Raw genomic sequence first — 23,235 nt, 5'->3', positions numbered from 1 at the left:
ATCAACTGAGACAAAAGGGCCATTCTCAAATGGGACATCCCAAGATGTAAGATGGACCCATTGCATCCAGAATCAAATCAACGATAAATGAGAATCTCAGATTGTTGGAAGGCTTGAGTTGGCGCATGGCCCTGATATCCGCAATGGAAAGTGGGGCTTGATTGATAAATTTTTCTGCAATCTCTTCACATTTCTGAGGATCTCCTGAAACTTCCACTCCAAAAGACTCAAGACCTCTAAGAATTGCTCTCATGCCTCTTCGGTACTGTTTTGTATGGAACAAGCACTTGACCTTGAGATACAAAAAGCTTGAACTGTCTGATCCGTATCTTTCTTCAGCTTGCTGTATCAAATTCGTGCACTCAGTGAATTTTCCCAAATGGAAGTTGATTTGACAAACGGTGAGCAAGTTTCGAAGACGGCTTCTTCTGTCATGTGGAGCGATGTATCTTGCTGAGAATTCGAAAAAGTTTCGGGCCAATTGAAGATTGGATGTTGCAAGTGCATATCTTCCAGCAGTAACAAACGTCTCGTAATAATTCTCCAGATTCTTGTCATTTGCATCTGGCTCGGCGAGATATAAGTGGAAAGCCAGGATCAAATTGCTTGTGATATCAACGTTCACGTCTCTAGACAATTTCTTCTGATACCTTAGACCACATAATTTGTTGTGATTTCGCCATTCATTCGATTTTTCCAATTCAGACAAGAAGTATATCTGGATTGCGTCGTGATCAAAGTGATACTTTGCTTTTGTAGCCATTTCCCAAATCATCGAGTCACTGAAATCGAATGGGAAGTCCTGATTGCCAACGAGATGGAATGGGATTTTGTAAAATATACCAGATGGGACAAGAATTCTAGTTTCCAAACATTCAGACAATAGTTCACTCACTTCGCTGACATCCTTCCCAGTAACGATCATGAGGTCTGCAAAGCTGAAATAACCATTCGAAGCGATTATTGCGGCAAACTTAAGAAGCTCTTTTGATTCTTCGCTAATTGCTATGTCGAGATACTCTTTGACTATGTCAGTCATAGGCACAGGAAGATCCTTGTTGTTTAATAAACGTTGCATCAAATCAAGATTAACTCCGTCATCGTCAGCTCGTAAATGGAGATTCCTCATGAGATAGTTATACCTGAGAAACACACCATCTGTAGCTTTATAAAGTGTTGATACAAAATCGTCCTTTTCTGTTGGCAATGACCTCCCTGGTCCAAGATTGTTCTCGCTAATAAAATCATTATAGTGAGCTTCACTTGGGGTTTCCAACGAATACTCACTAAGCTTGCACAGTGGGAGGTCTAAAATAGACACAATTTCATCATACTCAACGATAGCCTTGTCTTTCTCACAAGACGGTTCTCCAGTTCGGTAGCCACAAATAACTTTGATGTTTAGAGGTTCCTCGTTCAATGTGCAAAAGCTAGAGACCTCCTTCAAAAAGCCAACTTCTTCAGGGTGGGCCCATTGAATATCATCCAACACAAGGGTGACACCGTTTGGCCCTATTAAGGCCCAGACACGCTTGATGATATACTTAAGCTTCATCTCAATATTGAGAGAATGCTGATCGAATCCAGGGAGGTTGCTAAGTTTTGAGCTGCTATCGTCAGATATCTGCTCGCTCGAGTCTGTCTCGGTGCCAGCATCAATAGCTCCTTCAGCCTCTGCCTGAGGTCTGTATGTTCTGATGCTTTGGTATCTGGGACCCAAAAGTTGCTGTAGCTCAGGAATGACAGGAAAAAGCATGCTGAGATCAGTATCGATTTCCACGGTGAATTTGTGTCTCCATTCGGCAATATTCTCCTTCGAAGACGCCAAAATTTGCTTCACAATACTCTGAATGGCAGAGATGCCGGACTTGTAAGGAGTGACGTTGATATCAGAGCAGTTGTAGGACCATGAAATGCAGAAATTGTAATTGGAGACCGCAACGTTTTTCAACTCTTGGAGCAAAGTTGTTTTGCCGACACCGCTGTCACCAGACAAGAGGAGAAAATGAATTCCCTCGTGCTTTTCTTTGAATGCCGTGAAGACCTGTTCCCTCCAAGGGGTTTCCTTCAACTTGCTGATTGTGCTGTGAAGCAACGGAAGCGTGTTGCGATCCTTGTGAAGCTCTGTATTATCATGAATGAGAGGAGCTTCTTGCTCGCCCTCCTGGCGTTCCATATTGTACAATCTCAAGTAATCGTTACGGACTTCCTTCAAATCGCTGATCAAAGCGTGGGCATTGTTGTATCTGTCAGCTGGATCCTTTTCCAAACACCTCATAATGATGTCGTTCAAATCTTCACTGATCCATCCCTGGCCCAAGATCAGTGGGGGAATGGCACGCTGGGAAATGTGCATCTTTCTGAGTCTCACAGGGTTGTCGGACTGGAACGGAAGGCATCCGACGATCAACTCGTAAAGGACAATACCCGCAGAGTAGAAGTCAGTTCTGTAATCAACCAAGCAGGTGGTTTCACCAGAGTTTTCAGGCGACATGTAAGGCAAATAGTCGGGAATGTCTGCGATGTTGCTCTTTCTATAACTGGAGGTCGAGTCTTCAACGCAAATGCTGAATGCAAAGTCCCAGCCCGTTAACACCACAGAGTGCTCTTTGGGATCCAAGTCGTCAGGTAAGCTGCAAGCTCGCAAGATAGCAGTACTGGTGATACCATTGTGGACCACTCCCAACTCGTGACAAACGGAAAGGGTGGTGAAAAGAGCGATCATGTCACTCAAAATCTTGATAATGGTGAGCCTGTCCTTTGGCTGCTGGGAGACCCTGTTTGCCAAGTCGTCGAAAACGCCGGTTCCCAAATTATTTCTCGTGATGAAGCGATTCAGAGAATTTTCGCCGATCGACATCTCCGAAAGCATAGAGCGTATACTACCGCCATTCAAGGAGGAGTTATCGCTTCCGGCCTTTTCAGGGATCTTGTCGGCGTGAAATTCCTTGATGGTTCTGTAGTCATGATTTGGGTAGACGAATCCGATACGACGTTGAAATAAGTCCTCATTATCCAAGTGGATATTGAAGACATCTATCGGATACAAAATACCGGGTAGATTGGTCGGTAGAGTGACTGGGGTGCGTAGGTTCAAGCGAGACTCAGCACTACTCAAGTTATATCGACCTAAAGGAACAAACTTATTGCCAGCGAGGTGGTTACACCACGGTCTATGATGCTTGGGTGGATTTTCACCCGATGTGAGGTACCACTCGTTCAAGAAGCGAGCCACAGGGACGGATTCCACGAAATTCGGCAGGAGACGAATGATGCACAGAGAGTCATCGGCATCGTCGGAGGCGTAAAACAAAAGCAGGGTGGAGGATGGCAGAGAAAGCTGGGACGTCAAGGTGTATCCAGGGACAATGTTCGGGTGACCTGGAGGTAGTCGGCGGTTCTATTCTCACGAGGCAGTCTCAGACCACGATCGTTCAAGTACTCAGACTGGCCCTGGGTGAAGTTGATGTCGTTGACATAGGTTCGGTAAGCCAACATCTGCTCTTTGGTTACCAAACGCTTGCGCTTCGGTTGCTCCGAAGAAGGCGATTGGAAATACTCCTTGGCGGTGTTGGAAGAAGTGACGGTGCCCAGCGGGTTTGTGGAGAGCTTCCCCATGGAATCTGTCTGTCCAGAGCCCCTGAAGTCCCTGGACCACATGTCTCTGTGGACCAGGTTGGCGGTGGAGGAGTTGGACGATAGGCGAGAATGGGAGTACTCGCTGGGAGTATGGCCCGGATCGTTCAGGGAGGTGATGTAACCCAGCCCTACGGAGCCGTCAGAACGCACAGACATGGAAGAGGAAGTGGGCGTAGGAGGAAATCTACGAAGATGGAGGATGAAGACCACGGGCCAGTGATACGCAGTGGGTGCAAATGCTGCAAGGCGTATGTCACAAAAGTTGCAGCAACTCCCGCCCAGGACCACAACAGCTCTGCTTCCAGACCAGGTGTTTTGGCGCCACGCCGGTTGCGGCGGTGAAATCATGGGACAAAAAATGAAATCTCATTGCCCAAATTCCACGTAAGTTCCTGCCTTCCATGGCGCCCATCCGCAAAAGAGGCCGTGTGACTTAGACTTCTTAGACCCTTCTTTTATCTCCAGACGGCATTGTTAGCCCCAGACCGGTGCGCCTCAGACCCTCGCATGCACGGCGGCAGGATTAGTTGCTGCTGTGGTGAGGCAAGTACTGCCAGAGCGAGGCGGTTTTCCTGGGAAAAATGTGCCCTTGCGCAGGCGAGATTTCGCCAGCGCTGGATCTGAGACATGGGGCTGGAGACCACTGCGGATTTCCGTAGACAGCGCTGCAAGGAAACCCAGTGGCGCCGCCACTTGCTGGCAAGCGAGGCACGATGGATTTGCAACAGTCTTTTGGAGTGGATCTTTTATTTTTTTTTTTTTTTTTCTGTTTGTCTTTTGGATATTTTGGGGTTCTACATTTGTAATTTGCGGTGGTTATGAGACGTTCGCATTTAGAATGGCTGCAAACCAGCTCTCGTTTACGCCGTAGTTACGTTTTCGAGCACGTCGGGTGGCCTTGTTTGAATGAAGTTGAGGAAGGAGCGAAGGATACATCCGATGGGTCGATGACATACACAAAAAAAAAAAAAAAAAAAAATACACTTGCACTGTCCTTGAGATGGCAGGGCACGCTAGGCCTAGTGGACGGCTTAGTTCACAGGTATGGTCAAGCAGTGCTAGTCGGGAAGCTGAACAGGTTTTTTCTCTATGTAGATTCAAATAGGGTTTTCCATCCGATCAGACGAATTAACGAAATAAAAAAAAAAAAAAATGTATGGTAGGGCCGGTTATGCGAGTCAACGCCGTTGTAGTGGGCTGTGGCTGATAGTTAACGGTTGGTCTGTTGGACCAAGTTATGCTTTTTGTATTGGCACAACCGCTGCATCCCAACTGGTAACTGAGTATAGCGGGGACTTGCTCTGGATGCAACTTGAAAACCAGTGCCTGGAAAGGGATCCCGTCTGGTGTGTAACGTATCATCGCTTGCATGCTTCCGTCGGAAGCGTTACCGGAACATGCACCTAAGCGAGCGGATGCGCCAAACCTACCTTATCTGGGTTTGAGATGAGCAGTAAGTTTCGCAATTGTACTTATTCGGAAGTTGTTGCAATATATGACAAGCACTGGTGGAGTTGGTGGCACTATTTACGTATCTTAGGGCTCCAATGGTTATCATCGCCTTTCCACCATCGAACTGTTCTGCTTCAAAGGGGATCTTCTTCATACATTAAGTGGAACCTGTTAAGCTGCTTCTAGCCTGTACCTGTCACTGGAAGAGCCACAGGCCTACTTTGTATCGCTTACTTGGATTCATTGAGTAACATCGCTATACACGGACGCCTAGGCGTCCCTAATGAGAGGGAATGCAAATAACATCAGGTACCACGCAACAAGTCCAGGCTATTTAGTTTTAAAGACGCTTTATACTCAAACTCTCCTGCGGATCCAGTCCACGATGTACAGCGTATACAAGCGGGCCCGGCACGCATAGCCTATAAAATAGCACACTTCTTGGACTTCTTGATCACGGGTGGCTCTAAAGCAGCCACAATGGCCTCATCAAACACGGTCTTCAAACCCTTCTGCGTCAAGGCAGAGCACTCAACGTACTTGACAGCACGCAACTCCTTAGCCAACTTCTCACCCTGTTCATACGTGATAGGGCTCAACTTCTGTCTGTGCAAACGCTCCTTTATAACGTTATCGTCACGCAAATCGGTCTGCGTGCCGACTATAAGGCATGGCACACCAGGGCAGTGGTGATGCACCTCAGGGAACCACTTCTCCTTAACGTTCTCGAAAGAAGGAGGGGTGATGACGGAGAAACACACCAAAAACACGTCTGTCGAGGGGTAAGACAAAGGTCTCAATCTGTCGTAATCTTCCTGACCGGCGGTGTCAAAGAGACCCAAGGTGAAAGGTTCGTCACCAATCATCACTGTAACGGCATAGTTGTCAAAAACAGTAGGGATGTAGTCAGCTGGGAACTTTGACGTCGTGTAGGAAATCAAAAGGCATGTTTTACCAACGGCACCATCGCCGACAACGACACACTTTATGGTTTGCATTGGGGGATTTTATGGATATGGCCTGGACGAGGTTGTTTATCTGGAAAAACGAGGGTTGCACCGCACGGCTTTAAACGAGATTAAAGGAATGTGTACAGAGGCGGGGGTGACAACAAGCTCGGGGCGGTTGAATTCGAGATCAAAGGTGAATTTCTCGGGAGATAAACCAGGAAGGAAGAAATAAAAAAAAAAAACTTTACCTCGTGAGGTGGTACTGCAGAGGGCACTGGGGAGGGCGTTTGGTGGAGGGAATCGCGAGCCACTCGGGGATGTCCTCAGGAGCACTGAAATCAACAAATTTGTTAGCTGAATTTTTGTGAGTTATCTAGGTCCAATCATTTTCGTGTTTACGGTAATCTGTTAGCCTCTCTTGAAAAGACTTTTTCTTTGATTTTGGGTGATTCGGCGCGGCCGGGGAGCACTCCTGATAAGACCCCTCGCTACATATGCTTTTTTCTTTTTGATCCTCACGGTACTGTCCGTGGTTATGAAATTCGATTAATTGTATTGTTAGTCACGTAGCTCGTAAACATGTGGCAATGCCTCTATAAATCATTTGAACCAATGAATCCATTGTCTCCTTGCATAATCTCCAAGTTGCTGGTAATGTCGCTGGGTAGGTTGTCGGTGTCGATTAGTTTATTAGCGATGTGACCCTCAGGATCAATCATCAGTAGATCCTTGTCCACTTCGTGATCTTCGATAATCGAGGGGCCGCCACCCAAAAAGTCAAGCATCATGTGCATACCACCAGCGCCTCCAGCGTATTCCTCAACATCCACAGGCAAAACCTGCGAAACTCCTTCCAAAAACCACACCTTGTCCTTCATCTCTGTGGTGAAAGAACGTAATAGCTTGTAGTACGACCTCATGATTCGCATGGCCTTGATGTCACCCGTCATCAAAAGACCCAAAAAATCTTTGTCTAACAATGCCGGGAATGCAAAGATACGCAAGATGAAGTCGGCCTTGTATCGCTCCTTGTGAAGCTTGTTCAAGTACGCTAGCGTGACAAGATAGGGCGAGTCAATCAGTACCGGATAGAGATCGGCAATGTCATTGTCATGACACTCGAGATCCGCAAACGATTTCAGTTGAAGCGAGGAAAGCTGGCTTTTCTCATTTATTATATCACCAAGATCCCCAAGATCCACACTGATGAATTTGTAGAATCTCGACGCTTCCGTAAGAGGCCATACAGCTGTAAGAATAGTTGCAGCTCCTTTCACATGGAAAATCCAGGCAGAGGCAGGAAGCGACTTAGGAGATGTCAGTGACGGAACAGATGCGTTCGCCAATGAATCCATGATTAATATAAGTGCGCTCGCCACCAAAGCATCGGTATTATTGGTGTTGATGTCCAAAATAGCTTCGCGTAGAAGTCTGAGTGCATCACCTCGATGGCTTGTGACACAATGATCCAAACCTTTCTCAGTCTTGGACAAATGAGTAGCACTGAAAGCTAAGATCGCATGCATCAAAAAGGGGTATTGGAAAGCCAACATTGGCACGTCATGGTTCCAGATATCAGTGTCCGAGATGCCAGCTCCGGTGATTGTATTGGATACCTGACTTGTGTAATGATACATCAATTTCAAATCTAGCATGTTGAGAGAGCCGGCACCAGACGCAGCCATCTGCATGGGATTAGGCATTGGGGGCGTGGAAACATTTGGTGATATACTTGGCAGTGTTTGTGTAGCCGTAGGCTTTTCTTGATTTGAAGTAGTTTGCTGCAAGGGAATAGAGGCGCTTTGAGCAGCAGCGAGTGGATTGCCCAGTGGTCCGTTGGATGCTCCCATGAGACCTTCAAAGTTGCCACCAAGCTGATTTCCAAGTCCACTCAAATCAATAGGAAGCTGTGCAAGAACTGCTAACGAGCTCAAATTCGCAACATTACCCAAGCCACTAAGATCGCCGAGATTACTCAAGTTGTTCACAAGATGGCTTAAGTTAATGTTATTGAGATTTCCAGCGTTGAGTAAGCCGGCTCCTAAAGCAGTCGCTGCCAAAGCCGGAACTCCATTTATCGCGTTTGGAAAGTTTGGGGGCGGTGTTTTGTCTGGCGTTGCCTGCTGGGTCTCGGGGGATGAGAAGGTCTGATCATTGGTTGAAGACGTTGCCGTTGATGAAACCAGATGTCTCTCTTCTTTCTTAATGCTCACCTTCTTGGTTGGTGGTTCTTGGTGATCATGATCACTTGACTCGGTGTATCCACATACAAGCTTCATCCTGACACAGTTCTTACAAGAAGGCCTTGTTTCATCACACTTGACTCTTCTTCTCTTGCATGTCAGGCAGCCCATACGAGACTTGGAATGAAACTTTCTCTTGAAAGAGTTCTTTTTGCTTTGACTTTCTCCAGACATGGTTAGGTTGGGGCTCGGGAGAGTTGAATCTTCGAGGAATAGGTTGAAATAAGTTAGTTAGCACGAAGCTAGATATTCAGATCAAAAGCACGGTTCACAGATCGCGTATTGGAAGCCCCGTAATATTCTGGAGGTGGAAAAAAAGTTCTTCTTGAACGATGTTTGCCACCGTGATTCACTGGGCTGTGCTAATTAGGAGAACGGGGTTTGTGTGTTCAGCTCGTATAGCTCGTATACTTTCTCACTAGGAGAAAATAAGACTATTTCTAGTGCGTTGCTTGCACGTGCCGGCGGAAGGAAAAAAAAAAAAAAAAGCTTGTTTGGTCCGACCGCGAATGTTGGACTGTTTTATAGGGGAAGATGCCAATGCTCTTACCGCGAATTCCTCTTCAAACTTGAGCTCAGAATAGATTTCAAGAGCCGCATCATCCTTCTTTGCTCTGACACGCAGTTGAATTCCTCTCTATTCCGTTCCGTTAAGTGTTCTTCTTGAGTAGCCACTGCATGCACTTTAGCTGGGGGAATATGTGGAATCGGCTCAATCGGGCTGATGAAGTCAAATTTCGACTTAACACAATCAGAGTCGAACGTTTTTCACAATAGACTTTGTTGACCAATGGGATGCGTCGTGGTCTTGGTTGCCCAGTAAAGCCACGATTTAAAGTCAGATGTTCATGCGGCATATCTGATGAAATCTGCCGGAACTTGATGCGTCAGTCTGAGCCGTCTTCTGCAACGGTATGAGACCCGTACCTCAGAAGAGGACGGAGGATTGAAATCATCCGGATGTCCTGCATGTATAGAGCCTCATCAGTCAATCACAGCGCTCTTTATACAGATTACTAGCTTTGCAATGTCGAACGTAAGACCAGCATGGAGAGTCTGGGCCCGTGTCTATGTCACCGGCGCCTGCATTATCGGAACAGGTGTGCTTCTATACAACTACACTGTTCCAACAGATGAAGAGCTCATTGCTCGGTTTTCTCCCGAAATTAGAGCTGACTATGAGCGCAACAAGAAATTGAGGCAACAGGAGCAACAGGAATTGATGAAAATTGTCAAAGAGACTTACAAGTCCAATGATCCCATCTGGAAGTCGGGCCCGATTAAGTCTCCTTTTGAAAAGGAGGGTCGTGGTATTGATCCAAGATTGGTTGATAAAACTGCTTTCTTCAAGCAAGAAGAGGACGAAAAGCGTAAGCTCGAGGTCGAAAAAGCTAATGCGGAGCTTCAGGAAGCTGAAAGCTTGATGAAACAGTCAAAGAAAAGCTGGTGGAAGTTCTGGTAGTTCCCAGTTTTGCATGAGTAGCATGAGATGTACATAGACAAGTCATGAGTAACGTTAGACGTTTGGTAGTAGATGGAGACCTCCAGAGGAACATACATCAAATAATAGGGTCGATGTGATGCATTCAGGAGCACGTCGATATCTTTCAAAGACTGGATAATTTGATACCATGAAGGCCCGATAAGTAGTTGCTTTATCTCCTCCAACCGAATCCATTTTCGAGAGAGAGCCACCGCAGTGAGGTACCCCCATTTACTCCTGTAACCTTTTGACTATTTGCATTGTCCACAGCGGCCACAATTCGCAGAATATTCGTGTCTATCACCATTCCACCCTGGACAATTTCTTCAAGCACAGTTTGTAGAACTTGCCATCCAAAGACCAAGTCAAGTTCACAAACATTCGGAAAGCACTTGTCCAAACATTCGACAAAGACCTGGATCAAGTCAAGAATACCCAATTCGGATTCTTGGTCGTCCACGATGAAAACAAAATATAAGGTGGCATAATGCCTATATATGACTTTGATATCATCCAAGCCCTCTAAAAGTCTAGGTGGAGTGATGAAAGAACATTCTTGTGAGGTTCTTTTGGATATGAGCAGGTGTACTTGCAGAAGAAGCGTTCTTTGGGTTTGCACATCAACGGCCGTGTAGAATTTAATAAGGCGAGGCACGCCATCGTAGTTGACTGAGGTTAGCTTAGAAATCAGTAGCGGTGACTTATCAATTACTTACATATAAGAACTGAATGGATCATGGTAATATCCTCTGGGTTACACAGCCGTGAGCGATAGATAGCACAATGCTTGGTGTACGGGTGTAAGTCAATTATCTGCTTTGAAGAACCTGAAGTACTACCCCACGTGTTTTAAGAAGTTTTATCTCATACTGAAGAGTTATTCAGAGTTATGGTCCTTAATCCCCTAGGATAATAGTTGATTAGGGCATATTTTCGGCCGAAGCGATTCAAACTTCCATAGCTCACAAGACTCGTTCTCAAACGTTGTAAGCCAAGCTTTGCCAAAAAAAAAAACAAAAAAAAAAAAAAAAAAAAAAAAAAAAAACAGCCTAGATGGATAGTTTTATCTTTAACATCAATATTTCTTACAGATCACCAATGGGAACATCTCATGACGTTGTTGCAACGGGTTTCAACAACCCGCCTGCATGCACTACAAGCAGTATAGAACCGGAGATCTTTGTATCTGCCCACTTATGTCTAAAACTACTGAACTTCCGACCTTCAAAGAAAAATTTCAAATCCCCACCTTCAAAAGCTTGGGTATTAAAGCTCCTGCTGGCTTGAGTGATGATTCACCCTCCGTTTATCTCGCTGGTAACTCCCTAGGCCTTATGCCTAAAGCCACTAGAAAGGCTCTCTCGGATGAGCTCGATGCTTGGGGAGCTCGTGGAGTCGAGGGTCATTTCAATCATCCTGGTGAGAGTGAGGGTAAAACCTCCTGGGTTGATATTGATCTTCCGCTTGTTCGCCCGTTGGCCAATTTGGTTGGTGCTACTCCAAAGGAAGTTGCAGCCATGGGCACTTTGACATCTAACTTGAACGCCTTGCTTGTATCATTTTACAAGCCTCAAGGCAAAAAAACCAAGATCATGTTTGAGAAGAATGCATTTCCCTCTGACTACTATGCTTTTCTCAACATGGTCAAATTGCATGGCCTCGATGAGACTCATTTGGTGCAATTGGAGGTTGCACCAGGCCAAAAGCACCTAGATTTGGCCGATATCCTTGCTGCTATAGAAACTCACAAGGATGAGCTTGCATTGATTTGCTTCCCTGGAATTCAATACTACACTGGTCAATTTTTCAACATTGAAGAGATCACTCAGGCCGGTCAGAAACATGGTATAGTCGTTGGATGGGACTTGGCACATGCCGTTGGCAACGTTCCATTGAAACTTCATGATTGGAACGTGGACTTTGCAGTTTGGTGCTCCTATAAGTATCTCAATTCGGGACCTGGCGGCATTGCCGGTATTTTTGTGCATGAGCGTCATACCAAGGACAATTCTAAAGATCGTTATCCTCCAAGGCTTGCGGGCTGGTGGGGCAATAACTCGGCCGAAAGATTTAAAATGCTTGAGCTTTTTGACCCAATCAATTCCGCACTCTCCTACCGTCAATCCAACCCGCTGGTGATAGACTGTGTTGCCTTGAAGACCTCGCTTGATATATTCGAGGAAGCAGGTGGCATTGAGGCCCTCAGAAAAACCAGTTTTGCATTAACAGGCCATTTGAGAAACCGCCTCGAAGACAGCAAGTACTACATCAGTGATTCCTCTGATTCCAGTCTGCTTGGTTACAAGATTCTTACTCCAGAGGATGAAAAGGAAAGGGGCTGTCAATTATCCGTCCATTTCCAACCTCACAATGACAACAAGGAGTCAAACGTTATGGAGAGGGTTAACGGATACCTTCATGATCATGGCATCATATGTGACGAAAGACGTCCTGATGTCATCCGAATCGCTCCAACGCCTTTATACAACACCCTTTCGGATGTGGAGGTGGTTGTTTCCAGAATTCAAGAAGCTTTGAATTCCCTTGAATAGCTATACAGCTAATATTGTATCAATAATATATTTTAATTCGATAATTGTCTAAATCAGCTAATTAGCGACTTACAAGTTCTGGGCAGCCTTGAAGTTCTTACCGGCGTAGATAGCCTTGTCACCCAACTCCTCCTCGATTCTCAAGATCTGGTTGAGCTTGGCCAATCTCTCGGATCTGGCAGGAGCACCAGTCTTAATCTGGCCAGATCTCAAACCGACAGCCAAGTCAGCAATGGTGGTGTCCTCGGACTCACCGGATCTGTGGGAGACCATGACACCCCAGTCAGCGGCGTAAGAGTCCTTGGCAGCCTGGATGGACTCAGTCAAAGAACCAATCTGGTTGACCTTCAACAACAAGGCGTTGGCGGCCTTCTTCTCAATGGCGGTCTTGATTCTGATAGGGTTGGTAACAGTCAAGTCGTCACCAACAATCTGGATCTTGTCAGCAACTCTTGGGAAGAAGTGGGACCAGGACTCCCAGTCGTCCTCACCGAATGGGTCCTCGATGGAGACAATTGGGTACTTCTCGATCAAAGAGACGTACAAGTCAGCCAACTGTGGACCAGTCAACCACTTAGAGGAGTCAGACTCTGGGTTCTTGAAGTCCAAGTCGTACTTGCCGTCCTTGAAGAACTCGGAAGAGGCAACATCCAAAGCGATGCTGACCTGACCCTTGTAGCCGGCCTTGTCAATGGCGTCGACGATAAGGTCCAAGGCCTCCTCGGCGGTCTGGATGTTAGGAGCAACACCACCCTCGTCACCGACGTTACCAGCGGACAAACCGTACTTCTTCTTGGTCAAGGACTTCAAGGTGTGGTAAACCTCAGAACCGACTCTCATGGCCTCAGAGAAGGTTGGAGCACCGGTTGGGACAATCATGAACTCCTGGAAAGCCAAAGAGCCACCAGCGTGGGAACCACCGTTCAAGACGTTCTGGAAAGGAACTGGCAAGACGAACTTGTCCTGCTTGGTGCCGGCAATGTCAGCAATGTGCTTGTAAAGGGAGACACCCTTCTCAGCAGCAGCAGCCTTAGCAGCAGCCAAGGAGACACCCAAGATGGCGTTGGCACCCAACTTAGACTTGTTAGGAGTACCGTCCAAGGAGTTCAAGAACTCGTCAACCTTTGGCTGGTCCTTGATGTCCAAGTTCTCCTTGATGAAAGCAGGAGCAATGACGTTGTTGACGTTGGCAACAGCCTTGGTGACACCCTTGCCCAACCACTTGGACTTGTCGCCGTCTCTCAACTCCAAGGCCTCGTGGACACCGGTGGAGGCACCAGAAGGAACAATGGCTCTGAAGAGACCCTTGTCGGTGGTCAAGTCGACCTCGACGGTTGGGTTACCTCTGGAGTCGTAGACAGAACGGGCGAAGATTTTGGAAACAGCCATTTTACGATAAATGTGTGTGGATGGAAAAAGAAGGAATCAATTGGTGGGCGCGGGCGGCTTGGGTATTTATACGCATCGTCGACTAACGGTGGACCACACCTGGCCGGGTTTGCACAGGATATCACAACCTCAGGAGACTGAGCAAGTCCAGGTGACACCCATGCTCATAAGAGGTTCCACCATGTTTGGCGCATCCAATTTACAAGATTTTACAGAAATCGAAAACCAACGCAATTGGGGTGTGTTGATCATGAAAATTTCGTCAATTCCTCAAATTTCTCTCTTTTCACCCGCTTCCCTGGCCACTGGATCCTTTCGGGCTCGGACTTGAAAAATGCGCATAGGTGCTCGGGTGGCCCGGGGAATAGCGGTTCGCACCACGGGCCAAAGGACGTACCCATGTGATCCACACCGTCTGGTGAGCTACCTGCCTGGCGTACCATGGCTTTTTCAGGTATGGCTTTGTTGGTGGATTTTGTGAGCCATGCGGCCCGAGGGCGCGTTCCATCGCGTTCTATGGCTTTCGACGTCCCGTGGGGCTGTCATCGGCTGAGCGGGACGTTGAGATCAGAGCGTTGGTACGATTTGTGTCCCGGGTCTACTAGGTGGGGTCCAATATGCGTAGTCAGCTGGTGAGCCAAAGGGGAGTACGTAGAGTTTCATGACTCGCCGGGTGTCATAGCAAAGGCCGGGCTTCTGAGGCATTTGATGGCCCGGCTCGGACAAAAGTATCAATTGATCTGTGTTTCGGGAAGAATGCGCCCGTGAGTCAATTGAGCTCCGTAGGTCTCAATGGGTGGTGATATGGCGTGAATTGGATCCGTGGTGGCATGGATCGTGATATGGATCGTAATATGGACTCGCCTAATGGTGCAATTACTCAGAGCTCATAGAATCAAATGAGGCACAATCGCTAATTCCGGACCACCTTTATTTTTCAATGATTTGAATCACCTCTAGCCCTTGTGACTCGATCTACATCTTTACTCTCAGATCCGGTGAACCAGGGTCCTAGAGACTTGACATTCGTCGGTGAAAATACTGTAGGACGAAATTTTCAAAAAGCCTTTTGGGGTGTTATTGAGTTGTCCCTCAGATCTGAGTCAATTGGTTTAAGTTCTCAAACCAGCTGTATTTTTCGCAGCCACTGGAAAAAGTAGGAACAAAGCACCAAAAATGGAATCCAATTGAAAATCCAAGCTAAAAAAGCCTGCCAGAGGTATAACTAATAAAAAGTACCGATTTCAACGAAAAACTCCCAAATAATGTACCAAGCGTTGAAGACACGCAACTAAATTCAAATTGTGTATACACAGCGGACTGGTCCCAGCTCTAGGAACCAATGAAACTCGATCAGGATCACAATGATTTCAAACTTTTCAGACTGGACAGCACATTACAACGATTAATTGCCCTCCATGCTCCATTCATTCGATATTACCATTCCAACCTTGGGGACTTCCTGCACCTCTCCACTAGCTACTCGCACAGCACAGTTAACAGTGGCAATATAATCGGATCTTTCAACATTAACTATGTTTAGAAATAACTACGACAACGACTCTGTCACCTACTCTCCAACGGGTCGTCTTTTTCAAGTCGAGTATGCCTTGGAGGCTATCAAGCAAGGCAGTGCTGCCGTGGGAATTGCTTCTTCTTCTCACGTTGTTCTAGTGGCCTTGAAGAGAAATGTCGAGGAATTGGGCAGCTATCAGAAAAAAATCATCAAAGTAGATGACCACATGGGTATCGCTTTGGCTGGATTGGCCCCAGACGCCCGTGTTTTGTCCAATTACTTGAGAAAACAAGCCATGAACTCAAAACTCGTCTTCAACAGACCTTTGCCCACCTCCAAGGCCGTTTTGCTGATCGCCGACAAAGCTCAAGAAAACACACAGCTGTACGGCTCTAGACCTTACGGTGTTGGTTTACTCGTGGCCGGCTGGGATGAGACTGGTGCTCACCTATATGAATTTCAGCCCTCTGGCTCCGTTTTGGAGTACTTCGGTACCGCTATCGGTGCCCGCTCGCAGGCCGCCAGAACATACTTGGAACGCAATTTAGATAGTATTCGTTCTTGTGACCAAATTGAAGACCTCATTGTTCACGGCTTGAGTGCTTTGAGGGATACGTTGTCCCAGGATATGGAATTGACCATCCGCAACACCACAGTCAGTGTTGTGGGCAAGGACAAGTCCTTCACAGTTTACGACGATGAAGATGTACAGCAGTGGTTGAACAAGCTTGACTCCACATCCAACACGAGGAATAACGAGGACGACGACAATGATGACAATAACGCAGAAGGCGCTGACACGAACGAGACTGCTGCCGCTGAGGGCGAAGGTGAAGGTGCTGGTGAACAACCTCCTGCTGATGAAGATAGAATGGAAACTGATTGAATGCATTATATTTACAAGTAATATACAATTGAAAAGACTCATGTCTTACTGTGACTGCTCCTTCTTCTGTTGTTGCTGTCTGACTGCAACCTTTTTCACAGCTGCCATTGTCACCTGTTGCATTTGGTTTACCTCTTCCGTCATTTTTGCAACATCGTGAAGGATGCCCTTTTCTCGGACATCACTCACCTTGGCCTTGAGCGAGTCGATAATCTCATTGATAGCTTTAGTGTCCTCCTCATCCATGAGCTTTCCAAACTGGGTGACAGCGTTTTCAGCATCCGTACACAAGATGTCCACACGAGTGGCATTCTCAACATGTTGCTTGTATTCGGCATCCTTCTTGGCATTGTCTGCGCTCTGCTTCAAGACCTCCTTAATCTCTTCTTCAGACATGCTGGTCTGACCCGTAACCTGGATACTGACGGTATTAGGCTTACCGTAGTGAGGGGAGTCTTCTGGGTATGGAGTCTTGTCAGTAGCAGAAACGTTGATGATACCGTCGGCATCGATATCGAACGAAACCACAATTTGTGGTGTGCCCTTTGGACCTGAAGGGATATTAGCGAGCTTGAAGTTGCCGATTAGCTTATTGTCCTTCACAAGAGGTCTTTCGCCTTGGTAGACTCTCACCTCCACACCTGTCTGGCCATCCACTGCAGTCGAGAAAGCCTGCTCCTTCTTTAGAGGCACAGCAGAATTGCGAGGAATGAGTGGACTGAAAATACCACCGTAAGTCTCGATGCCCAAAGTCAAAGGGGTAACATCTAGAAGGACCACATTCTTGATTTGTCCGGAAAGGACGGCACCCTGGATAGCAGCACCCAACGCCACAGCTTCATCTGGGTTAATTGATGTGTTTGGAGCTTTCTTGAACAAATCTTCAACGACTTTTCTGATCTTAGGCATTCTTGTCATTCCACCGACCAAAATGACCTCGTCAATATCTTTGGCATTCAACTCTGCATCACGAAGACATCTTTTGACCGGATCTATAGTTTTGTTGATATATGGAAGACTCATCTCGTCCAATTCATCTTCTGTGAGCTTCAATTTGATGTGTTTGTCTTTAGTGATAAAGGGTATGTTGATCTCGGTCTCTTTGACATGCGACAATTCTATTTTGCATTTTTCAGCTGCCTCCCTTATTCTTTGAATTGCCATTCTGTCGCTCAGTAGGTCGACACCATGTTCAGCTTTGAACTTGTCCAAGATAAAGTTGAGAAGCATCAAATCAACATCCTCTCCACCCAAGTGGGTGTTACCATTGGTTGCCCTGACCTCAAAGACTTTGTCCTCAATATCCAAAATTGAAACATCGAAAGTTCCTCCTCCAAAGTCAAAGACTGCCACTATACCATCTGGCTTCTTTTGATCGATACCGTATGCCAAGGCAGCTGCAGTAGGTTCGTTGATAACTCTCAAAACCTCAAGACCAGCCAATTGGCCAGCACTCTTGGTGGCCTGCCTTTGAGAGTCATTGAAGTATGCGGGAACAGTCACGACGGCGTGCTTCACATCCTCAGGAAGGTGTGACTCCGCAATGTGTTTCATCTTCTGGAGCACCACGGAACTGATCTGAGATGGGGAGAATTGGCGACCATCTGATGTTTCCAACCAAGCATCTCCATTTTGATGCTCAACGATCTTAAACAGGGTGTTTTTGATGTCTTTCTGGACTTCCTCGTCTTCGAATTTACGCCCAATGAGTCGTTTGGTTGCGAAAAACGTATTTCTGGAGTTCACGAGAGCTTGTCTTTTGGCTGGTAAGCCTACCAAGGTATCTTTATCGTTGAACGCAACAATTGAAGGTGTTGTCCTGCCACCTTCCTCGTTCTCGAGGATCCTGGCTTGGTCCCCCTCTACCAATGCTACTGCAGAATTGGTAGTTCCGAGATCTATGCCAATAACATTGTGAGCCAACCGTGCGTGATTGAGAAAGTTGTGTCCCCTTGATCTCAAACTCAGATGTAGAACTTTAGCTAAATTAGCTCTTTTAGTGAACATACTTGACATGTACGCTTCTCCTGGATCATATCGCTTATATAGCTAGTTGCGCCTTACAGCAAACGGAGTCACGTGAGTACATATGGTCAGGCCTGCTTGGATGCCGTAATGGTAAACTGATTTAAACGATTGAAAATAAATCATTGAATAAATTTACAAGAAATAGGCCGAGGATTATGTTTTACCAACCACGAAGTACGCAGTCTTGTGGGATCTACTTTAAATCATGTTTCAGGGCTCTCGAAGTCGTAGACTAATACCTGTTCCTACTGCATGGTCAAGCTTACACCTTTATAAAGGATGCAATGTTTTATTTATAGAATTTTGATAATTGTTTGGTCCGAAAAGTCCATGTTGGGGTGTGCGGGAATAAAAGGCATAAGCGGTGTACATGCTCACTAATTTCTTGCCATAACGGCGTTAGTATGCAAGGGATCTCGTCTCAGAGTTTTTGAAAACAAGCCGGAAAAAGCCGTCCTCTAGAACCAAATGAGTGAAGCTTGTTCCAACGAATTGGGTAAACAGATCGCTCAGCATAAGCCATGTCAAAAAACTTTGTAGTGTCTCGTCATTGACACTCACGTCTCCAGGGCCAATTTGCCTGAAGTCTCCGATCTTAAATTGCTTTATATCGCCAGAATCAATACCTTGTACATCAATCACGGGACTATCAAAAACAGTGTCCTCGATTACGATGCCGATTAGATCCTGAAAATCACTAGTAACGATCTGACCCCTTTTAAAAGTCATTGGTACTTCATCTGAACTGACTTTTTGAAATGGCTCACATCCTTTCAATATACTAAACTCTTCAATGTCCATTTGATGAAGAGAGCAAAGGGACCTGATCTTATCCACCGTTATTGTATTGTAAGGGATATCGTTCCAGTTGACTGTGGGGCCAACACCTTGAATTCGGATCGGGCCACCAAACAACTGCTCAGAAAAAACCGATTCTAAACTTGCCCCGTTTCTAAGAATTCCGAAATTATGTAACAGACTTGAGTTCACGAGCTTTACTTTTCTGTTATTGACAAAGATTGCGTACCGACCAATAAGTATGAGGTCATTTTTGACAACAGGCTCTGAATTCAACAGCTGTTCTCCCACATAAAGCTTGTAGCGATTGAAAACGCGCTCCTTCAAGAATTTTACGAGCACATGTAAAGTGTAAACCTTTTGAAGCCCAGTTTGATCACCACATGATCTCCCAGAATAAAAAGCTGTGATTGTGGACCACTGCTTATCATTTGAGTCAGCTGGAAGGTGACGGAGAACTATGGAGCATATATTTTTCAAGAAGTGTTCATAAGCTTTCATATCTGGAAAATTAAGCCTCTTGGTCCTTTGGGGTAGACCAGATCGATCTATAGCACTGTGTATCTGATGTAGCATCTTCAGCCGATATGCTGCATGATGAAAGAAGTTGGAGAAATACCGAGAGAGCTGGAAAAAGCCCTCTTCACTCAACCGGTCACCATTCAATTCGAAGTACCAATTTGCTATGACAAAATTGTGCAAATCAAGAATCCTTTTAAGAAAGACGTATGCGGATATTGCGATACTCTTCGAGGTTATGAAAGTTTTCATTTGCAGTTGCAACTCAACAAACAGCTGCTCAAACTTGTCAATGATAGCAAAGTACGCATCGGGGTGCTTGAGAAGCTTCATCAAAGAAGAATCATTTGAGCAGTCTATAGGGCGTTCCATGTTTTTGATAACCCCATATACTTTGTGAGGGATCAATTTGGAGCATGCATTGGGATAGTGACAGTATGATTCCATATATTTGCCAAAAGATTGGTGGTATATGAATTGTGAAAACATGGGAGCGTCTAGCACCAGTCGTAGTTTGCGATTGACTTGAGTTAATGCAACCCAGTCTTCGAAGTTGAGGTGTCGTAGAATTTGAAGGTATACCTCATCCGGGAGATTTGTCAAGGAAGGTGCTGGTGAAGATTCAGACATCCTCTTGGTAAATGCCTAAACCTTAGAATATGAGGAACTGGAATCAAAGCGTTGATATGTATGCAAGTTATATGCAAACCAGAGTTTGCTTCGAAGACGTCAAACACATTGATGACGCAGCAAACTCGAAGGAGGATAGAATCTTGTTATTTTTCTTGATAAGAGAGACAAGATAACCCAGCTTTTTGCTTTTCGATGAAGCATGCTATTAATTGAAACTTTATTGTTGCAATTGGGGTCTTACGATAATCATCGGCACAACAGCATTCTGTACTTGAAGAAAAGCTATACAAGCAAGCCAAGATTCAAGGTAGCTGAAATTGACTCTTATTAGTAGTACGGAGAAAGAAGCATGTATGCTTTACAGAAATCTACAACCATAAGTACGTTTATATACAGTACATTCACTTTGGGACTATATCATCATAGCCACTAGCGTATTTTCAACCTAGATATCCTGATTATTAGAATCTCTTACTTGGATCGTGCTTTAAATTTCCATATCGAGATCGATGACACATTACATTGACAGGTCTCCAGTTTCTTATGTGGACTCCTGCACGGACAGTCTACCTACTGCTGCATTTTCAGGCATCTTGCATCACTAGCTAAACAGAGATGGGCAAGAGAGGCGGAGAATCCCAAGGCGGCAACAGAAATAAAAAATATAAGCAAAGCGGCTTCATAGATCCAAATACTGCCGGTGTGTATGCCACATGCAATAGAGGCAGAGAGCTTGGATGCCGCAAAGAGTTGCTAAACCTTCTTTCTGAAAAATGTGAGCAATGGTATCCTGACTGGGAGCTGAAGGCTGAGGTTGACGATGAAGATGACAAGGACCTTTCGGTAGAGGAGCAGGTGCAAAAAGAATTGGCCTCTATGAAGAAGGAGAAGACCGCCAAAAGCACCATATTTCTGCCCATCGACCTCAGCTGTGAGTGTACAGTCTTTGTCAAGATCAGGAAGCCAGTGGAGCCAGCCGAATTCATTCATAGAATATGCCAGGAAGCAAAAGATCTGGGAGTGAAGAAATCCAGGTTTATTCAGAAACTCACACCAGTGACATTCTCAGTTTCCGCATCTCTCGAGGAGATCAAGAAGCTTGCAGCCATTGTGCTCAAACCTCATTTCCATAAAGAAGAAGGCCAAGAACCCCTCAAGTTTGCCATCCAGGTAACGAGAAGAAACTTCAATCAAATTCCTAAAGAGGAGATCATCCAAACTGTCGCTGGATGCGTTGGAAAGGACCACGGCCATACCGTAGACTTGAAGAAGTACGACAAGCTCATCTTAGTGGATTGTTTCAAGAGTAACATTGGCATGAGTGTGGTGAGCGATTACCTTCAGTTGGAGAAGTTTAACTTGCAACAAATTTTTGAAAAGAACATGAAGGATAGCAAATCTTCGAGGGTCAACCCGGAGAGTAACTCTGACAAGAAGGACATCAAGGAGGAGAGTGACGACAAGAAGGACATAAAGAAGGAGGACGATGCAACAAAAGCAACATGATATAGCTGTATAATAATAGATTCATGAGTTCTATTTATATTCTCAATCTTTCCACCACCTGGGTGACTGGCTTCCAAGCTAGCCAGTCGGCTTCGCCATTGGGGATCAAACCCATGGTCCAGAGCTTGAACAAGCCGATACCAGCATTTGCTAGCTGGAACACAACAAACATCGCTTTAGGCATGAGCAAATCGTTCGGGTTTCTGGTCTCCAAAGAAGCGAATACCTTGTTTGTTTCTAAAAAGATGGCCTTGATCGGGTTTATAAGAAGCATGACAGTCATCATGATGGGAATCATTTGTAACGAGTTACCCGTCATGTAGCTCATGATACAGTTCATGGGCACCGATTTAGCAGGGCCCGAGGCAACGTCCCATGCTTTCTTGAGTTTGAGTCTGTCGAGTTCTTCTGGTGTGGGTTTCTTGACAGGTTCGGAAGTTTTTAATTTGGTGTTTTGCAGGCCAAATCCTGGAGGTGACGCTATATTATTCAGGCTCCGGGCCTTAATTTCCGGATTGAGGATCTCTGCGTAGGACATTGTGAAAGGAGTAGGTGAGTGCTTGATAAACCGACTGTTAGATACGAGTGCGCTTCCCTACAGGTCCAAGTTGGTTTCGCCTACAACTCTTACAATAGAATATTGCAAATTCTATGAATCCATCAAGTGTGCTATTCGCAAAGTATGGTAGAATCGTATCAAAAGCATTTGTTGAATACTTTCAAATGTGAAGATAAAGTGGGGTCCAATAAATGCCGAAGTACGTGTATTTCATTTCGCAGCCGTTTCACAATTGAGCAGGCTTGACAACTCATTGCAAATCAACACTACTTACATTAGAAGACTGAAATTGATATTATTCTTTTTTCTGATTGAAATGATAGATCTGACCTTTGCCTCATTAAAAATCTATCAGCTATGTGTATTTTCACCCAGAATACAACCCAGCTTTACATGTGCTCGATCTGATCACTCTCATAACCAGGTACAGCCCCACCGATTCAATTCAAAATCTGACAGCCTATGTCACATCTCCAGACTCTACAAAAGATGCCAATTCAATGAAAACCCACCGTTTACTCATATGTAGATAGCAAGTTCTCCACGTGACTCTGGGGCGACTAAATCCACTCGCGGGAGGTTATCTGTAGTCATCCGGATTTCGTACTCCATCATGAACCTGACCACCGAATTTCGAAATAACCCATTGAACAAGATTGTCGGTTTGTCCGTCGTCCTCTCAATGGGATTCCTTCTTGTCATTCTTGCCGGCGTAAATGGGAACTGGTTTCCTATCATCAATGGTATCATCTTTGCTGTGGCTTACCTTCCAGCTATAATTACAAAAGCTGCTTTTGACAAGAGCGATTACGACTTCAACTTTGATCCACAAACCTCGTCACAAACCCTGGCGATACAGGAAGCCGGGAAGTTCCTTACTGGTTTCCTCGTTCTCACAGGCGTTTCATTGCCCATTCTCTTGCACCACTCGTCGATTTTGACGAAAACGGCACTGATCTTGACGCTTCTTGGAGGAGGATTGATTTTTGGTACTGTCTTTACCTTTAGCCAAGCGTTCGATCAGCCCGAAGACGACAACGATGAACTTGGTGGGGGTGTGATATAGAGCATGGCCTGATTGT

The 23,235-nt window shown here is 45.6% G+C and overlaps 11 protein-coding genes across 11 annotated transcripts; 5 read left to right on the top strand and 6 right to left on the bottom strand. All coding sequences in view use genetic code 12, as the record gives it.

Annotated features, from left to right (window-relative positions):
* Window positions 1-25: 25 nt before the first annotated feature.
* Window positions 26-3,795, bottom strand: CXQ87_002637 (uncharacterized protein; the record flags this gene model as incomplete). Its single annotated transcript, XM_025481136.1, has 2 exons — window positions 26-3,340; window positions 3,382-3,795. 2 exons carry the CDS (start codon window positions 3,793-3,795, stop codon window positions 26-28), a joined length of 3,729 nt encoding a protein of 1,242 aa, XP_025335436.1.
* A 1,718-nt stretch (window positions 3,796-5,513) lies between these two features.
* CDC42 (Rho family GTPase) lies at window positions 5,514-6,089 on the bottom strand (the record flags this gene model as incomplete). The annotated part of the gene is made up of 1 exon (XM_025481135.1): window positions 5,514-6,089. The coding sequence occupies one exon, from the start codon at window positions 6,087-6,089 to the stop codon at window positions 5,514-5,516; it is 576 nt and encodes a 191-aa protein (XP_025335435.1).
* Window positions 6,090-6,634: 545 nt separating this feature from the next.
* UPC2 (Upc2p) lies at window positions 6,635-8,458 on the bottom strand (the record flags this gene model as incomplete). Its single annotated transcript, XM_025481134.1, has 1 exon — window positions 6,635-8,458. One exon carries the CDS (start codon window positions 8,456-8,458, stop codon window positions 6,635-6,637), a length of 1,824 nt encoding a protein of 607 aa, XP_025335434.1.
* Window positions 8,459-9,311: 853 nt separating this feature from the next.
* On the top strand, window positions 9,312-9,746 carry CXQ87_002634 (uncharacterized protein; the record flags this gene model as incomplete). Its single annotated transcript, XM_025481133.1, has 1 exon — window positions 9,312-9,746. One exon carries the CDS (start codon window positions 9,312-9,314, stop codon window positions 9,744-9,746), a length of 435 nt encoding a protein of 144 aa, XP_025335433.1.
* A 1,217-nt stretch (window positions 9,747-10,963) lies between these two features.
* Window positions 10,964-12,319, top strand: CXQ87_002633 (kynureninase; the record flags this gene model as incomplete). The annotated part of the gene is made up of 1 exon (XM_025481132.1): window positions 10,964-12,319. The coding sequence occupies one exon, from the start codon at window positions 10,964-10,966 to the stop codon at window positions 12,317-12,319; it is 1,356 nt and encodes a 451-aa protein (XP_025335432.1).
* A 69-nt stretch (window positions 12,320-12,388) lies between these two features.
* ENO1 (phosphopyruvate hydratase) lies at window positions 12,389-13,708 on the bottom strand (the record flags this gene model as incomplete). Its single annotated transcript, XM_025481131.1, has 1 exon — window positions 12,389-13,708. The coding sequence occupies one exon, from the start codon at window positions 13,706-13,708 to the stop codon at window positions 12,389-12,391; it is 1,320 nt and encodes a 439-aa protein (XP_025335431.1).
* A 1,535-nt stretch (window positions 13,709-15,243) lies between these two features.
* PRE5 (proteasome core particle subunit alpha 6) lies at window positions 15,244-16,110 on the top strand (the record flags this gene model as incomplete). The annotated part of the gene is made up of 1 exon (XM_025481130.1): window positions 15,244-16,110. One exon carries the CDS (start codon window positions 15,244-15,246, stop codon window positions 16,108-16,110), a length of 867 nt encoding a protein of 288 aa, XP_025335430.1.
* Window positions 16,111-16,155: 45 nt separating this feature from the next.
* CXQ87_002630 (Hsp70 family ATPase) lies at window positions 16,156-18,117 on the bottom strand (the record flags this gene model as incomplete). The annotated part of the gene is made up of 1 exon (XM_025481129.1): window positions 16,156-18,117. One exon carries the CDS (start codon window positions 18,115-18,117, stop codon window positions 16,156-16,158), a length of 1,962 nt encoding a protein of 653 aa, XP_025335429.1.
* A 2,586-nt stretch (window positions 18,118-20,703) lies between these two features.
* On the top strand, window positions 20,704-21,594 carry CXQ87_002629 (putative tRNA acetyltransferase; the record flags this gene model as incomplete). Its single annotated transcript, XM_025481128.1, has 1 exon — window positions 20,704-21,594. The coding sequence occupies one exon, from the start codon at window positions 20,704-20,706 to the stop codon at window positions 21,592-21,594; it is 891 nt and encodes a 296-aa protein (XP_025335428.1).
* A 34-nt stretch (window positions 21,595-21,628) lies between these two features.
* Window positions 21,629-22,132, bottom strand: CXQ87_002628 (chaperone; the record flags this gene model as incomplete). Its single annotated transcript, XM_025481127.1, has 1 exon — window positions 21,629-22,132. One exon carries the CDS (start codon window positions 22,130-22,132, stop codon window positions 21,629-21,631), a length of 504 nt encoding a protein of 167 aa, XP_025335427.1.
* Window positions 22,133-22,766: 634 nt separating this feature from the next.
* On the top strand, window positions 22,767-23,219 carry CXQ87_002627 (uncharacterized protein; the record flags this gene model as incomplete). Its single annotated transcript, XM_025481126.1, has 1 exon — window positions 22,767-23,219. The coding sequence occupies one exon, from the start codon at window positions 22,767-22,769 to the stop codon at window positions 23,217-23,219; it is 453 nt and encodes a 150-aa protein (XP_025335426.1).
* Window positions 23,220-23,235: the final 16 nt, after the last annotated feature.

Source organism: Candidozyma duobushaemuli, assembly GCF_002926085.2.
Source record: "Candidozyma duobushaemuli strain B09383 chromosome Unknown B_B09383, whole genome shotgun sequence".
NCBI lineage: Eukaryota > Fungi > Ascomycota > Pichiomycetes > Serinales > Metschnikowiaceae > Candidozyma > Candidozyma duobushaemuli.
This window is presented reverse-complemented; position numbering and strand designations above follow the sequence as displayed.